Raw genomic sequence first — 14716 nt, 5'->3', positions numbered from 1 at the left:
ACCTAAGTTTTCACTTTAGAACTAGGAAAAGCAAAATACTTCTAGTGTAACCAGAAGTCTAGCTCAGCGGTCTAATTGCCTGCCTCGGCAAACTCAAGGACCCAGGTTCGATTCCTGGTGTGCCGGCCTGCCCGAGCATGTGGAGCCAGCCACTGAAACTGGGCTTGGAGGCGCATGCCTGTAATTCCTGGGCTGTGAAGGCTGAAACAGGAGTCTCACTACAAGTCCAAGCTGCATAGTGAGACCCTGTACCAAGTAAACAATAATAATAATAATAATAATAATAATAAGAGTAGAAATGAGTGAAATTGAAAACAAGAACTCAGTAGGAAAAAATCTACAGCATCAAAGCTGGTTCTTTGGAAATATCAATAAAAATAAGCCTCTAGCCAACCTAAAAGCACAATTTAATATCAGAAATGAAAGAGACATTATTATACATTGGTGAACTGCATGAATAGTAAAAGGATACTAAAGAAATACTGAAAAAACTTTATGCCTACAAGTTTGATAATTGCAGTGAAATGGACGAATTCCTTGAAAGACAATTTGGCACAAGTAAAAAGAAAAGGAAAAAAAAATAGATTTATGTGTATGAAACTATATCTGTTTCTAAAAACCTAACTATTCCACAAACAGAAATCATTAGACCCAGATATGTTCACTGGTGAATTCTACCAAATATTTAAGAAAGAAACTATACTAGTTCTCTGCAAAATTTCAGAAAATAGAGAACAGAAGGAATAGCTTGAAACTCATTCTTTAAGGCCAGCATTATCGTAGTAACAAAATTGAAGACACAGGAATACAGCAGACCACTGTCTCTCAGGAAAATGAATGCAAAACTTCTTTAAAAATATTAGTAGATTGAATTGAACAATGTATAAAAGAGAATTACACAGAACAACTAAGTGGAATTTATCCAAGGTATGCAAGCCTAATACAAGTTTAGAAAATAATCACATTGAGAGGCTGTGGAAGAAAAAAGTGATCATAATCATAGACACAGGAAAAACATTTGACAAAATTCGATACCCATTAATGATAAATACACCTTAGTAAAATTAGGAATGGGGGTAACTTCTCTAACTTGATAAAAATGTTTATAAAATTAACTTCTTACTTAGTGATGAGAAACTAGAAGCCTTCTCAGTAAGACCAGGAAGAAGACAAGGATGTCCTGTCATCAGGCTCCCTTTTTTTAAAAAAAAAATTGGGATTGAGCCCATGGCCATTTTCCTTTGGTTAGCTTTCTAGTTGTGAGGACGTGGACAGCCAACTGTGGCCACCTACTCCTTGGTTAGTTCAGGTGTGTTACACAGTCATTCTTCCCATTGCTGTCAGGCAAGGAGGGAATAAGATCTGCTCAGGTGGCTCAGGTGGTGGGGAAAGACTGGGATTGGTGTCACTTGTGGCCTTGGCCAACATCAGAATTAAGATGGCTGGTACCAAAAGGCTGAGGAAGAAAATGTTTGAGCCATGTTCTCAGTATTATTTTAAGCTTAAGTAAGGGTTGCAACCTAAACATTGCCATCTTAGATACTTAAAATGCCGTGTGCCAAACTGTGCTTATGTGCTATGCAAATACATCTTTTAAAATCTTTTATAATACCTCATTTGGGGTTTTGTTTGTTTACCCCTTTACAGACCAAAAATAGAATCTAAAGTTTGTATGGAAGCCATCGACAAATTTTATTGTAATATTAGAGAAGAACTCATCAAAACGGTAAGCCCAATGAAATAAACGTGTTAGCCTACATTTTTGAAACTAATCCTGAGGCAGCACAGTGTTGTCTGAGAACAGCTTGCATTTGCGGGAGATATGGTGATAAAGGCATTAGAGCTACATATATTGCATGTGCTGCTTTAAAACTAAATGTGTGTATGTGAAGCTAATACTGAATTTGGAAAATATATGAATTTATTTTTTGTTTTGTGTAGCTCAAAGAAGTCCAGATGTTGAAAAATCTGAAAAGGAAGAATGCAAAGGTAAACAGTAGTTGATTAAAATCATACAGTTGCACAGTGCTAACATATTTGACTTTGGGTTTTATAACCTTTAGAGTTATAAAGTTTTTCTTAGGTTGATATTTTGATTAGATAATATTAATACAAGTTAAGCAACGGGGATGTCTCAGTCAACCTTCTATCACCAAAGAAATACCCAAGATAAACTTGAAAGAAAAATGTATTTTGGCTCTCAGTTTTGAAGGTTCCTGTCTGTGATTTTTTGACCTTGTTGCATGGCAGCAATGGTGGCAGGAGCATTTGACAGAACAAAACTGCTTACTATTGTGAGCTACAAGGCCAGAGAACAAGGAGGGTGGGCGTCCCAGTCTCCATTAGGATCACAGCCTTAATGATTTAAAGACCCACAGCTAGTGTACTTCCACTGTCTTTTTTCTCTACACTTCTAATACCAGGAACAATGTACATGGTTCACACAAACTTAACAAGACAATTATTGTATTACCTAGATGATTTCTGATACGGAAAAGAGAAGGCGGCGTTTGATTGAAGTCCAAGATGAATTGCTTCGGTAAGATAGTAACAGAATCCTGTTTGAGAACTTACCTAAAAGGGCAGTAGTGTGGCATGTGGGAGAGTGATATTTGCTGGTATGTCACATTAAAATCCCCAGCATTTTGAGGTTGGACGTTCAGTGGAGCCAGGTTATGCTGCCTAGTTGCCAAACTTTTCAGCAAAGGATAACAGCACTAATCCACCTCCCAGCTCCTCTGTTCTAGCCTCAGACAGTCTCATTAGAGATGTAAATCAAACTGCCTGTGTTTGAATCCAGGCTCTGCCACTTTCTGGTGGTGCAGCCATGGACAGGTTACTTCCCCAATGCCTCAGCTTCCCTTTTCTATATGGCAGCTTCTCATTTATTGTTGGCCCTTAAAATCTGTTAGCTCTTTTATTTTATAGGTGAAGAAACTAAGCCACTTTCACTAAGAGGTGAGACAGTTCACCAAGTCACATTTTTTTATTCCAGACCCTGTGATAGTTTTTCCATTGGTTGTTATTAGACCTCGGAAAGTGGACAGTTTTTTGTTTTTGTTTTGGTCCTGGGAATTGAACTCAGGACTGTGTACTTGCCAGGCAGGCACTTATGCAACTAAGCTGTCTTGAAGGACAGTTTTGGAGGAAAATGTGTCCAGTTTGCTGTTGAATAGCAATGCCTGAGAGCTATAACATGTAACCAAGTTTATCATTTCATTCAGTAGTTTCCAAGATGTGCATGATTTGGTAGGTTTAGCATTAAGGCATATTCTGTGGGTTTCACTGCTATTTGTTCATCAGACTTTTGAAACTTAGACTCTCATTACTCATAATTTAATAGAGATAAATCATCTAGTGTGCCTCCTTGGTTTTTATAATTCATTCAGTATACTTATGTACTCACTCTTACACACTGTGGAACTTAATTTCATTTATTTTGGGGAAAAAAAATACCAATTTTTATTCTAGGTTAGAACCACAGCTGAAACAACTACAAACAAAATATGATGAACTTAAGGACAGAAAGTCATCTCTTAGGAATGCCATGTGTTTCTTATCTAATTTAAAACAGCTTTATCAAGATTATTCAGATGTTCAAGAGAAAGAACCAAATGTAACGGAAGTGGTAAGTTTGATTTTTACTTTATATTGTGCTTCAGACTGTAGAGGACATGTGCATGCTAGAGTACTGGAAGATTTGACGAAAGACAAAGGAATAATCATCACTATTAAATCACTGAAATTTTACTGTTTAATCACCTTTTCTAGTTACTTAAGGCTAGAGGAGTGGAAAAAATCCAGAATCACTGATTTTTTTAAAAAGGCATTTATACTTCAGCTAACTGAATCCTATCTGTTCAAGGAACAGTACGTACCCATGGGTATATAAGGGAAGTGTACACTCTTATGTACAAATCAGCTGAACAACCATGCTCTGCTTTGTTATAATTTTCATCACTATAGATCACCCAGACATGTTCAAATGAAGAAATTTTATTATCATATGGGGGTAGTCCTAGTCTTCTCAATTTTCATTACTTAAAAAATTGCCTTGAAAACATGGTATTCAACAGCAAACTACCAAATATGATAAAATTCTATAAAAGGAATTTAATCACCTTTAGGTACAGTTTGGAATAGAAAAGCTTGTTTTTGTTAATTCTTTCAAAATCATGAGTTAGACCTGTGTCCTAGTCTATATTGGGTTTGTGTTATTTAAAAATTTCTTTTCTTTCTTTATTTGGCACAAGGTTTTACTACGCAGCTCAGACGCATAGAGATCCTCCTGTTTCAGCCTCCCCAGCACTGGGATCATAGGCGTGTGCCACTAAGCCCGGTTTCAGGGCCGGCAGAGTGTGCCCAGAGTTCCAGAGCCAGAATGGCATGTGGTACTGGGGATTCAACCCCGGACCTTGCATTTGCCAGGCAGGCACTTAAGAACGCTGATTTATCTCCCCAGCTTGGTTTATTTTTAATCACTAAGAACATTTGAATTGGCAACCTTGACCCTCCAATACTTTTTCTAGATGATAGACCTGGGAATTTTTATGATGAACTTTCATAAACCAAGTGTTTTCATTTTGTCAGTCATTGGAGTAACAGTAAACATGACTGGCAATTTTTTGTTTTAAAATAGCCATGAGATCAAGCAGACCCCACATAGCACTAGCACATTTGCCCAAACCAAGTCTCGACCTGTCCTAAGCATGATCTTCTGCTTTAAATAACTCACATGCCAATGTTTTTGAGCCATCTAGTTTTCTGGAATAAGGAGTCAGTGCAAGCTTTATATTATTAATTATGTCCAAAGGAAATTAAACCAGCTTTCTTAATAATTCAAAAGTGAAAATACTGAGTTCAATCCCCGGTTCCGCAAAAAAAAAAAAAAAAAGTGAAAACAGTAGTAACAGAAAGTGCTAACAAAATTAGCATCAGTCATAAGCTTAAGGTATACAATGAGATGTTGCTATTTGTGAATCTGAATAATTTTCTTTCATCAACAGTATGATTCATCCAGCCTTCCAGCTCTGTTATTTAAAGCAAGAACCCTTTTGGGAGCTGAATATCATTTTCAAAATATTAACCATCAACTAGAGAAGCTCCTTGACCAGAAATGAGAAAAGCTATCTACTGAAATGTGCCCACATGAAGATGTCTCAGGCTATTATCCATTACTTTCTGAAACTTAACTTCTGTAAATAAAAAATCTTTCTCAAAAATAAGTATGGCTCAGTCACCAGATTTAGTATTACCTTGATATTCAAATTAAACTGTACCAGTTTGATGGTCTTAATAACATTGTAGGCTGTCTTTTCTGATTAGTGTCTTAATAAATACTAACATGTTGATATCCTAATCAGCCTCAGAAATAAACTTGTAAACTTATAATAAGGTTTCTATTGAATTTAAGTACACTAATGCCAACTTTCAATAAAGCTAGTATATTTAGGTGAAAAAACAAAGTGGTAAAACTTAGTTGCTATAGACTGGTTTAATAATAATTTAATTTGTGTATGTATGGTGGTGCTGGGGACTGAACCAGGCTTTGTATACACTACGTAGGTGCTCTACCACTGAGCCATACCCCAGCCCTAATATAATTTCTGTTACCAAATCTCATAGATTTGAGGCAAATTATATCCTGTTTCCTAAAGTGCTGTCGATACTGAGCTACTCTCGCAGTACTTCTATAATGAGTTCATCAGGAATTTCATTCCCTGCACTGCTGTAACTGAGAAGATGGTTCTCTGCTACTTCAGCTAATTCAGCATCCTCAGTGGCTTCCAAGAAGTATGTGTCATCAATGCTGTTATCCCAGTTAGGCTCAGAAGAGGCACCTGTACTCTTGACTTCACTGTTGCGAGTTTCATCTGCTGTAAACTCTTCTTCCTTTTTTTCATTGGGGAAGGGTGGTGGAGGGATAGGTAGTGGGACAGGAAAAATAGATTAGTTAGAACCTGTGAAGTATATTGAATTAAGGCGTAAAGTAATGACCAGTTCTTCAGCAGAATAAAATAAAGGTGCTAGAGACATACAGTCTGCCAGGTAGTCACTATGGGGGTGTGTATACTAGCTCCAAGGTTGCTACTTTATAGCTCACTCTTTAAATTGCCTGTGGTTCTTACGGAGTTAGAACAAAATAAACTTCACGTTTTGACGAGTACTCTAACTGGAATCATTGGAAAATACCTTTGCTATCCTGACAACCAACCTTTCCCTCTACTGTATAAAGTATTTTTAAAATTATAGACATGGATTAGAAATATTGTTACCAAGAACTGTTTTGCTACAATTTTCAAAATATGACTGGATTGTACATTAGACAATTTAAATACCCCAAATGTAATAACTTAAATTTAATAATTTTACCATTCTTATTTAACAATGTCTTTATTCTTCAGCTACATGCTTAATTACTGAGATAAAAAGTTATGTAAACAACTTATTCCCAAGAAATAAACCAAAAATGCCACTTCCTGTGTGTGCATCATGAAAGCAAACAAATGTGGCCAGGTGTTAACATATCAAATCCAGGTAGAGGACAAACCAGAGTTCTTTATTCTCAGGTAATACTTTTGCATCTTTTCAAGTCAAGTTTTTAATCAAGATGATCAATGCAATAGAAAAAGTAATAAATAATGGTAACTGATACTTTAGTTTAAAATATTTTAAAAAGATGAAACAAATGACAAAATTTTCAGTTAAAAATAAGTGTTATGTACATTCACTGTTCATTCAATTTACAATTTTAAATAAGTTTCTCTTCACTGAGTATACTTTCAAGTTGGCACTTTTGAGGTAATACTCAATACACAGAGAATATAACGTTTAGAAAGGCACTAACATCTGAGCAGGGAGATAGCACATGCCTAAAATCCCAATGCTTGGTAGGCTGAGGCAGGAGAACTGCTGTGAGCTCATTGCCAACCTGAACTAGATGGCAAGCCTGCCCCCCAAAACAGCAAATCCACCAAACCCAGAATCATCACAATAACACTAACCAGTGATGACACATTTCTTCTTTTAAGAGACAAGTAATTTTTAGAATTTTACTGTGTTCTTAGTTATCTCTCAACACTTTTTAACCTAGTAGCTTTCAGTGAATCTATCAGTTATTTTATGTTCTACTCATTAAGAAAGAGTTTTCCACCATTTTAAAGCTGGATGTATTTTTTTTCTTTTTAATAATTGTATTGAGAAACAAATATCAATGAGACAGTTTCACAACTGATTACTGGCACATTTTCAATAATTAATACATTGCATGTTGTTGTCTTAGTGGTTATTCACTGTACAAGATGCAGACATGATAGCCTGTCTCACACTGTTATAACCTCTATTCATTGAATTAAGAGAATGGAGCTGTACATCTATCCTAACTATTTTGAGTATACAGATACAAAAGGGTCATTCATTTCTATCCCACTTTGGTTTTTTTTTTTTTTTTTTTTTTTCAGGAGTTGTTTCTAAATTTGAGGTGAATATAGTAAGTGAGTTGTCTACAATAGAAACTGCAAGCATTCAGCTTGCAGCTGGTAACTTAAAATACTATAAAAGATGTTTATGTATGTAACAAAAATTAGTCTTAAAAACAGTTCAGTATGACAGACTCAAAATATTATTGCAAAATACTAATCAGATATCACACAGAAATGGACAAAGTGTAGCATGGCAATTCATAACAGAAATACAAACATACTGGAAATAGTTCAACTTTTTTAAGAAATGCAATTAAAACAGTGAAAACCCATCTACATACCAGTTTGGTAGAGACCACAAAGAAAACAGCAGTGCTGGCGAAAGTGGACAGCAAGAGTGCGCTCCACTACCCGGAAATTACTATCCTGTCATTTTTATGGAGGGGAGTTTGGTAATAGTTACTACTGAAGATATTTGTGATACCTTATGTGGAAAAATCTTATGTGACTTCTAAAAACTATAAACATATATAGATATAAATTCTGGAAGATCTTTGCTAAAACATACCAGTTTCATTGAATTATAAATGGGGAAGATTTTTCTCCTTTTGTGCTTTACATGTAGTTTATATTTTTCAGTGCTTAGTTTAGATAAATAAAAGTTTCTCAAAGAAGAGTTAAGTGTTAGTTTGGTAATAGGGTAATATCTACCAAAATTAAAACACTGACACAATTCTAGAAGTTCATCCTAGAGACAGTTGTTTAAACAAACACAAAGTCAGGCACTTCGTTATACTTCATAAGTAATTCATAGCTTACATACATGCTGCACCACGAACTAACCAGTCATGACAAAGATAAAAAGCTGCACTGACCTCTTTGAAAAGAAACAGGAGACTTACTTCAGCAGGTAATGGAAAACCTGAATGACAAGATATAAAACTGTATTATACAGATATCCAATTTTTAGTTAGTGGTAAGTGTATGAATTTGTAACTCACAGTCAGACTTGAAGTTTTCGGCTTTACAAACAGGATCATGACATTTTTGATACCAAACTTCATGTTTCAGATCAACAAGAATCCTTCAAGTTAAAAACAAAAAAAGTCCATACAGACTAGGAAAAAAATTCAGTTATATACTATTTACAAGCCATAAAGATAGAGAAAAATTAAAAAATAAAAGGACAAAAGTAGATATACACTAATCAAAAGAAAACTACTTGCTAGAAAGAGCACACAAAATGGACTTTCAGGCAAAAAGCTACTGGCACAAGTCTCCCACTTAACCCCTCCCCAGAAAAAAACAATTTTCAACTTGTAATCACCAGACAATACAGTGTCAAGTCATGTAAGCAAAAGTGGGATCTATAAGGATAAACTAATCCGCCTGCAAAAATAATTAGCATAAATCAAGATTTTAAGAAACATTTTATTGGTAATTCATAAGTCAACCACAAAAAAGTTCAAGAGTGCAGATAATATGAATGAAGCAACATAAAAGCCAATAATGAAATCTGTTCTATATACATATGAAGCAGCTCTTTGTAAACCAGTAAGAAAAATTGACTATATAAAGTGAACTATTTAAAATTCAAAATTAGCAATTTTTATGGGTAACATATTCTCTGACCACAAGGAAAATTTTACGAGTAAAAAGATAGCTAATAGAAACCCATAATTTGGAAATTTAAAAATTTCTAAATAGTGACTTAATATTTATGGAAGTCAAATTATATGAATGTAAAAATAATATCTATTAAATTATGTTAAATGTTGCTCAAGTGATCTGTAGAGTTCATGTTACAAAAGAATGGGCTAAAGATGAATGAATTAAATAACTTGGAAAATGAGCAACAGAATAAACCTTAATGAAATAAAAGACAGGAAGTAACAAACAGTGAAAACTTAAAGCCAAAATCTGAAGACAAATTATTGTAAGATTAAACAAAAAAAGCAGATACAAATATTAGAAAATAAGTACAGCATATAATAAAACCTTAGTATTCTCCACATTTGTCAGTAACTGAAAATTTGATAAAGTACTCAATGAAACTCAAGCAGAATGAGTAACAAAAAAACTAGTAACTACCAATAGTAAGATTGGTTGTGTTTTCTTTTTTTGTATTACTGAGATAGGGTCTCACTATGTAACTCAGGCTAGCCTTGAGCTCACTTTGTAGCCCAGGCTGGTCTCAAACTCACAATGATCCTCCTGCCTCAGTCTCCTGAGTGCTGGGATTATATTACAGGTATACACCACCACACCTGGCCTAACAATAAGATTCTTGAACCCAGGGTTTCCACATTGAGCTACATCCCCAATCCTTATTACATTTTTAAAAATTTTGAGACACTGTCTCACTACATTAAGTTACTTAGACTAGGCTTAGATTTGTGATCTTCCTGCCTCAGCCTCCAGACTGCTGGGATTATATGTATGGATCTCTATACTTGGCTTTGGTTCTGTTTCTAAAGGTGAGAGGCTTGTATGTTAGGTCAGTTGTCTAAAACTCAGTCAGGCACAGGGGAATGTGGTCTGATCCCAGGCACCGCATGCTGCACCAGACCCGCCCTTAAGGCAGCTTGAGCCAGCCAAAAAAAAAAAAAAAATCCTTCTAAAGGTGGGTGACAAGAGAGGTTGCCATTTTAGTTTTTAGAATGTATAAATATTTACTTGTTACATATTTATTTTTCATATATTGTACATTTCAAAGTTAAAAGGCAGAATATTATTAGAAAACTTGGTATGATTATTGTACAATAATGATGTTTTGGAAAGTATGTATGCATTGAAAAAAAGCTAAAAACATACACCTAAATGATAATGTGAGTTGTCTAGATTGTGGGTTTCTTATTGTTGCTGCTGCTATTGTTACACTTATGTATACTGAGCATACAGCTGTCTTTTTAAAATGGAATTAATCTAAGTGTATCAAGAGCAATGCTGAACTATCCCACCTAACATGTTTTCTAGCTTCCCAGAAAAATCATTTCCTAATGTCTAGCACATATTCTGCCTAGGTGTGGTTGTACCACAATTTCAGCTTTAACATTAAATATAACAAAATTTCTCATAACTGCTAACTACTGGACTTTTTACCCTTATTGTAATCCTATTCTCATATTTAAAATTCTAATTTTGGCTTTACTTCCTTTCCTTGTACCAGATAGAAAAATTCTGAAAACAGGGTCTTATGTATAAAGCAGGCATACAATAAATCCCTGTTCCTTTCTACAATATGTTTTGTTTTCAACCAGTTAACATCACTATAATCCTAATTTATGAGTTTGCTTCTTGCTCAGATCTACCCAATTTCAGTGAAGACATCAGGTCTAGAGGCATCAGTGACCAGTCACTGGTGAAAAGATGAGGCACCTAGGTGGGCCTTCCCATTTGAGCTGGCTGTGTTTTAGGCTCCTCTGCCTTACCTCAAAGTTCTACTAAGAGATCATTTTATCAAATAAAATACAAATACAGGTGTTAAATGGTATAAGCCATGTAATAACTAAAATCAAATTAAATATTAGAAAACATTTACTAAAACAAATTTACAACTTATTCTCAAATTTTTTCTATTCTCAATTTTCTTAAAAAGTTTTCAACACATAGAATGTAATATTGATAAAATACAAACAACTGATCGATAAACGATATTACTTACATGATATTATTACTCTTGTGTGCTCTCCCAATGTTTTGACACCATCGATATTTACAAATATCATAAACCAGTAATTCTTCTGGGAAAAAGTAGTTCCAACGCCGAATTCCTAAAATGCAAAAATTGTTTCTAACAGTACTATTCTTCTACCATATAAGAGTTAATAAAGAATAAGGTTAGATTTACCTCCTTTAATGTCATTTGTAGTCACCAAAGAAAGAACAAAACGATCAACTTCAGGATAGGGTGAACACTGAAAGCCTTCAATGGTTTCTACTGCAATAAATAATTATTTATAGGCAAAATTAGCTAAAAGATTAAAAGTTAAATTTTTACTAAATTGACAATTATTCAGTTAGGGCTTTTGCAATTCCTTGGCTTTCCCCCCTTTACTCTTTTGCAAATTTGTCTTAGCTCCTGAGTTCCTGCCACTCAGCAAGGAAGCAGGTAAAATTCCAATCTCAATTAGGCCATACATTGAGTCATTTTTATTAAACTCCCCTGAGATCATTTTAAGCACTTTCTTCACTCTGACAAAGGGAGAAGCAGCCACCCAGACCCTGAAGCTGCAGGGCCTGCTTCTACCAGGGTGCTCCTGAATTGCCGTGAGCTGGGCTGGCTCTTGTACTACAGCCTTAGTGGTCTGCTGCTGGGCACACATGACTTAGCAGAACTTCAACCTTAAATAAGTCTATTCTAGTCATGAGGAGTTCAAAAAAACAAGACCCTTCTGTAATTGTATCTGAATTACATTTTCCAAATCATAAGAATAAGCAAACATCATTCCCCTCCTGGCTACCAGAAGTACCCGTTACTGTTTTACCAACAACAGCTTGAGTTTCCTAGTGTGCCTCTGTGTATACAAGATTTATTAAGATGATAACCAATCAAAGAGCGGCTTGGCAACACCCAATTCAGAGCATGCCCATGCTTCCTTGTCCACTCCTGGCCCTTTCTCAGGTGCCCAGAGGTACTGTGCTGCCTACAGAGCATTAAACCCTGTTCACTGTGGCCCATTCTCTGTAGCCTCTACCTGTAAAGCTCTGGCAACTGTGTATTTAACCATGTGCTATACCAATTTAGGATGACCTATTGATAGTCTCATTCAACTTACAAAGACAAAAAAATCTAGTTTTCTTTTTTTAAATTAATTTTATTGAGAAAGAAATTGCAATATGACAGCTTCAAAACAGGTTGGTAGGAGAGTTATAACAATTAATGCATTGCATATTGTTGTCTTTGTAGTAGTCATTCATAGCACAAGATGCAGACATGATATCCTGTCCAAACACCAATAGTACAGATCTTTCTTCTTATTGAATTAGGAGAAAGTAGCTATATATCTATCCTAACTATTTTGCATATACAAATACAAAATTTTCCTTCATTTATATCACCTATTTTTGTTCAGTTTTGTCAGAGATGGGTATTCCATTGCCATCCAAATATTGTAGGTACATGAATTCAGCAAAATATTCCAATATAGTCCAGTATTCCACAATAGTAGTGGGTTATCCACAGGACTGGCAATGTCCAAATCTGATGACTTGAGCCTTCCACAGCTCAGCATATTAACATGGCTTCCCTCTTTATACCTCATTTCTACACTTTTCTGCTGGATGGTTATGACCAAGATAAAGCAAGACCTATATAACAAAAAATGAAACTTTTGTATCTGACATGGTCAGTCAAGTCCCCTCAGGACTTATCCCGAAACCCTGTACCGCACTCTGTAGATCCTTTGTCAGTGTCAGCCATGTGGATGAGTCATAGCCATTGCTTGACGAATTTGCTCTCTGAGAAAGCCTGAGAGAATGTTTTCTCTCCATGTGACTCTCTTTAGGTACACACCACATCATTGATCACATTCCTCTGTGGTCCCATAATCTCCTTGATTAGAAAATGTGGGGTACAACTGAGTTACATGATGTTACTGTACAGGTTCTCCTATGTCCCGAGTCCTCACTGACCTTGAAAGGCTAGGGCCAATATGTTGGCTGTCCTTGCAGCCCTTCTTTTTCTCTAATTTTTGGTCTACAAACTTAGGTTGTTAACACTCCAGAAGAGAAGCTTATTATTGCCCTATAACATATGATAGTTTAACCTCACTATCTGTCTGTATATTAAACATCTTAGGCATAAGATGGAACTCTTTAAAAAAAAAATTACTTGAGATACAGTCTGGCCATAATTGGTACATCATGACAAACAGTATGTATTTAGAAGACCAGAATGACAGGCATTCCAAGCATGACCCCACTATTACACATTGCTATCTTCAGTTGAACTGAAGATGTTGCTCAGTTCACATGTATCAGCTTATATACTTAGTCAGGGTGAGTAGTTTTCTTAAAAAGAGGCCTATTTTACTTGTCTGGGAATATATGTTAAATAACTAGAGGAAAATTAACACATAAGTGAATGTCATTTTTAGCAGGCTTATAAGATACCATACGCACAACTTTAGAGCCTACTTTTTCTCTTCCACATTACACAGATCTTACAAATCTAAATTTAATGAGTATAGAGTATTTCATAGTATATAAGTGATATCCCAAAATATGTAAATAAAAAAATACACTGAGTTTATGTAAGAAATTTTAGACAACCTTTCCTTATTCTTCACCATAAGAGTAAATAAATTCCAATAAAGTCATACCATAAAACACTGCAACCATCAAAAGAATGAGCTCTCTGGCTCTCTAATGGAAATGCAGGAAAAGCTTGGCCAGGTTAATTAGGAAACTATATAGTGGTTACCTCTCTGTGGAAATAAGTGTAAAAAGAACATGTACTTTTTATTTTGATGTGTTTATATGAAAAACATATATTACTTTTGATTTATATAGTATAAAATAAAAATTAGTGAACAGTATTTTCATAAACATATTTTGTTTACATCTTGGGTAGAAACCTAGAAGGAGTTTCAAATGAGCCACAATATGAATACTTAAAATTTAAGATTTTCAAGGCAAAATGGAGTTTATATTCTTAAGCTTTGATAGGAAATTATTTTCTTAAAATTACCTGAACTGCTAGTACTGTTAACATTTTCAGTTCGCTTTTGTTTATCCAGAGATGTGTCACATGTAAGAATCCGTAAAGAATCTGAGAATCTGAAGAGGTAAATACATAAAAATATAAGGTAATATTAGAATTAAAGTAGCGTGACTATAGAGAGGAAGTTAGTTCCAAGTAATTCCATTTTTAGGCCATGTTTTCCCACAGAATCACCAATCCTAGTATAAAGAAGGAGGAGGAGGAAGAAGAGGAGGAGGATGGGGCTGGGAGATAGCTCAGCAGTCTAAGTGCCTGCCTGGCAAGTGGAAGGCCCAGAGTCTGATCCCTGGTACCACATGCCATGCTGACTCCAGAGCCCTGGGCACACAGTGCTGGCCTAGAAATTGGGCATGGTGGCACACACCTGCCATTCCAGCTGGGAGGCTAAGACAGGAAAATTGCGAGGAGTCTGAACTGTGTAGTGAGACTCTGTATCCAATAAATTAAAAAGAAAAAAAGAAAAGAAAAGACAAACAGGTATGATGATGGATACCTATAATTCTATTACAAACTGAGGCAGGAAGATTGTTAAGTTCATACCTAGTTTGGGTTACATAATAAGAATCTGTCT

The 14716-nt window shown here is 35.3% G+C and overlaps 2 protein-coding genes across 2 annotated transcripts in view; one reads left to right on the top strand and one right to left on the bottom strand.

Moving 5' to 3' along the window:
• The window catches only part of Cenpu (centromere protein U), a 31061-nt gene extending 25411 nt beyond the window's left edge, over positions 1 to 5650 (top strand). The window contains exons 9-13 of the mRNA XM_023699683.1: positions 1648 to 1726; positions 1942 to 1989; positions 2478 to 2539; positions 3472 to 3628; positions 5007 to 5650. Of these exons, the coding sequence (XP_023555451.1) occupies positions 1648 to 1726; positions 1942 to 1989; positions 2478 to 2539; positions 3472 to 3628; positions 5007 to 5120 (460 nt within the window). The 3' untranslated portion in view covers positions 5121 to 5650. The remainder of the gene's footprint in view (positions 1 to 1647; positions 1727 to 1941; positions 1990 to 2477; positions 2540 to 3471; positions 3629 to 5006) is intronic.
• Positions 5651 to 5652: 2 nt separating this feature from the next.
• Primpol (primase and DNA directed polymerase) overlaps positions 5653 to 14716 on the bottom strand; it is a 26402-nt gene continuing 17338 nt past the window's right edge. Inside the window, exons 6-10 of the mRNA XM_023699682.1 lie at positions 11272 to 11361; positions 11086 to 11194; positions 8423 to 8505; positions 8297 to 8343; positions 5653 to 5892 (exon numbers count right to left, since the gene is read on the bottom strand). Of these exons, the coding sequence (XP_023555450.1) occupies positions 5674 to 5892; positions 8297 to 8343; positions 8423 to 8505; positions 11086 to 11194; positions 11272 to 11361 (548 nt within the window). The 3' untranslated portion in view covers positions 5653 to 5673. The remainder of the gene's footprint in view (positions 5893 to 8296; positions 8344 to 8422; positions 8506 to 11085; positions 11195 to 11271; positions 11362 to 14716) is intronic.

The sequence above is a fragment of the Octodon degus genome, unplaced genomic scaffold (genome assembly GCF_000260255.1).
Source record: "Octodon degus isolate 3935 unplaced genomic scaffold, OctDeg1.0 scaffold00114, whole genome shotgun sequence".
Taxonomy (NCBI): domain Eukaryota; kingdom Metazoa; phylum Chordata; class Mammalia; order Rodentia; family Octodontidae; genus Octodon; species Octodon degus.
This window is presented reverse-complemented; position numbering and strand designations above follow the sequence as displayed.